The 2,252-nt window shown below is 34.9% G+C and overlaps 1 protein-coding gene across 1 annotated transcript in view; it reads left to right on the forward strand.

Moving 5' to 3' along the window:
* The window catches only part of pmp22b (peripheral myelin protein 22b), an 11,498-nt gene extending 9,701 nt beyond the window's left edge, over positions 1 to 1,797 (forward strand). Inside the window, exon 5 of the mRNA XM_016480737.1 lies at positions 64 to 1,797. Within this exon, the coding sequence (XP_016336223.1) occupies positions 64 to 224 (161 nt within the window). The 3' untranslated portion in view covers positions 225 to 1,797. The remainder of the gene's footprint in view (positions 1 to 63) is intronic.
* Positions 1,798 to 2,252: the final 455 nt, after the last annotated feature.

The following is a 2,252-nucleotide window of genomic DNA, read 5'->3' on the forward strand; positions in this document are numbered from 1 at the left end:
TAAACATTTATATAAGGTAACATCAATACATTTTTCATTTTTATTGTCTTCCTCTTCCCCCAGGTCTTTTCGTTATGAGTGGAGCTATCATTTATACTGTAATGAACTCCGAATGGGTCCATGAGTCAGAGTCCTACGGCTTTTCCTACATCCTGGCCTGGGTAGCCTTCCCTCTGGCGTTCATAAGCGGCTTAATCTACGTCATTTTAAGGAAACGAGAGTGAGGTGGCACCACTCTCTAGTGGTCGCCATCTGGAAATACAGCTTTGAAGCCAAAGTATCGCACTGCACCCACAGAGAAGTGAAATCACGCAGTATCTTCACCCAGGGGGTCAGTCAAAATCAACCCCGCTGCCACCCCGAAAAGACATATTCAATACTGTCATCATTTGAAGATGTGTATATAGTATCTTTAGTTTAAAACCTATTTATAACACTTTTTACATACATGTACATAGTATTTTGTGTTTGCTCTGTTGACAAAGAACCTCTGAGAGCTTTTCTTTTAGCTAATTAAGTGCCTAGAGTGTGTGTTTGTCGCAGAAATGTGCATCATTAGCCATAATGTGTGTTTCTGTCAATTTTTCTTTCCTTATAAGGCCAAAAATACTTATAAAAAGGTTTTTTATGTATTTTAACCAAAGTGCATGTATTAAATTATAGGGACAACGAAAGGAAGCGTTTTCAGTGAAGCTGCATTTATTAATAGTTTTTCTTTGTTTTCCAACAAAAAATGGTGCTATGTATTTACCATTCCTTTAACTAATAGCCATTTAGACTTTATTTAGAAGGACATAACATGACTGAAAGCCAAAATCAGAACGCCGTTGAATATTTTGTACTTGTGCCTATAACACAATGCTGTATATACAGTACTCACCAAAAAAAAGGTTAATTTTATAATAAAACAAACAAAATGTGTTCTGAATAACGTGTGGTTATTAGTTTAGATTTGGGAGATTGCGATGGAGGAATTGTAGTAAAAACAGAGACTAGGAATTATTGATTTTAGTTGGTTTTTGAAAGTTACATTTAAGAGCAGTATTAGCAGCAGGATTTGAGAAAGGCAGTAATTCAGTTTAATAAATGTCGCTTATATCATCCAAATACAATTCAGATGTATAATGTTTGATGGATTTGGTCACTCGTTAGCTGTTAATATAATTGGGGCATTACATAATTAAACAGTTGAGGCGAACACCCTTCATATCAGACAAGCATATAAATATAAAATAAACATGAACTAAAGGTATAGTTTTTTCCAAGTATCAAAATGACAGCTTAAAATCCTCTATATACACAATATATCCAGAAAAACATATTTAAAAGCATCCAAGTGGCAGTTTTGTTGTGTAAAAATGTGTTATGAACTGACCACTGATAACATGATGGCGGACACATCATAACACCTGCATGCATGGAAAGATTTTTCAATACTTGAAATATAACATGCTGCGATGTTTACCATTTTTGAGATGCTCCGTTTCTACTCACATAACTCACAGTAACTCCCAATGTACTGTAATTGCATGTGATTGTATTAAAAGAGACACGTATTACTTACAATTAAAGGCCCTATTCTGAGGACCATGTATTAGATTGCTTCTCCTGCAACTCCAAAAACAATAAATTATGTTTTGTTATGATGAACTGATCACGTTGCCTGTTTTCATGGTTGTAATGGCCGGATGAATGTCTAACTAAATCCCCCTCTGCCTTTTTTTTTCTGTGACTGAACGAACAACTTTTATGCAAAGCAGAATAATTTATTTTACCTGCAATAAAACTTTTTTTTCCTTGTGTGTAAAGGGATTTCTGTATGTAGAGATTGATAATCCCCTTAAACATATTAATATATATATATAATCAATATGTGGTCTGTTCTGACATGGGACCAGCACTATAAACAACGTAAGGCTAAAACCTGAAATAACAACCGAATCGTGTCGTATTCATTTGATCAGGCTAAACAGTTGTAGACTGTAATATTTGAATTTAACTGAATGTCGTGGTGCTCCTTCTGAAAACAGCTGTACTGTAAGTCGTGTCTGAAGGAGTGTGAGCTCTGATGAAGACTGTTCATTCACGAGAACCCAACTCTGTGCCTCTGACTCGCCTCTTTTATGAAAGCTTGTGTTTGTGTGTTTATTAAAAGCTATTAAAAAGAAATACTGCTTGCCAGAAAATTGTCTCTCTTTTTACTTTCTGGAAAAAAAAAAAATGCATATGAATTAAAATGAACTAGTGGTTTC

This window comes from Sinocyclocheilus anshuiensis, unplaced genomic scaffold, assembly GCF_001515605.1.
Source record: "Sinocyclocheilus anshuiensis isolate Anshui unplaced genomic scaffold, SAMN03320099.WGS_v1.1 scaffold1833, whole genome shotgun sequence".
In the NCBI taxonomy this organism is placed as follows: Eukaryota; Metazoa; Chordata; class Actinopteri; order Cypriniformes; family Cyprinidae; genus Sinocyclocheilus; species Sinocyclocheilus anshuiensis.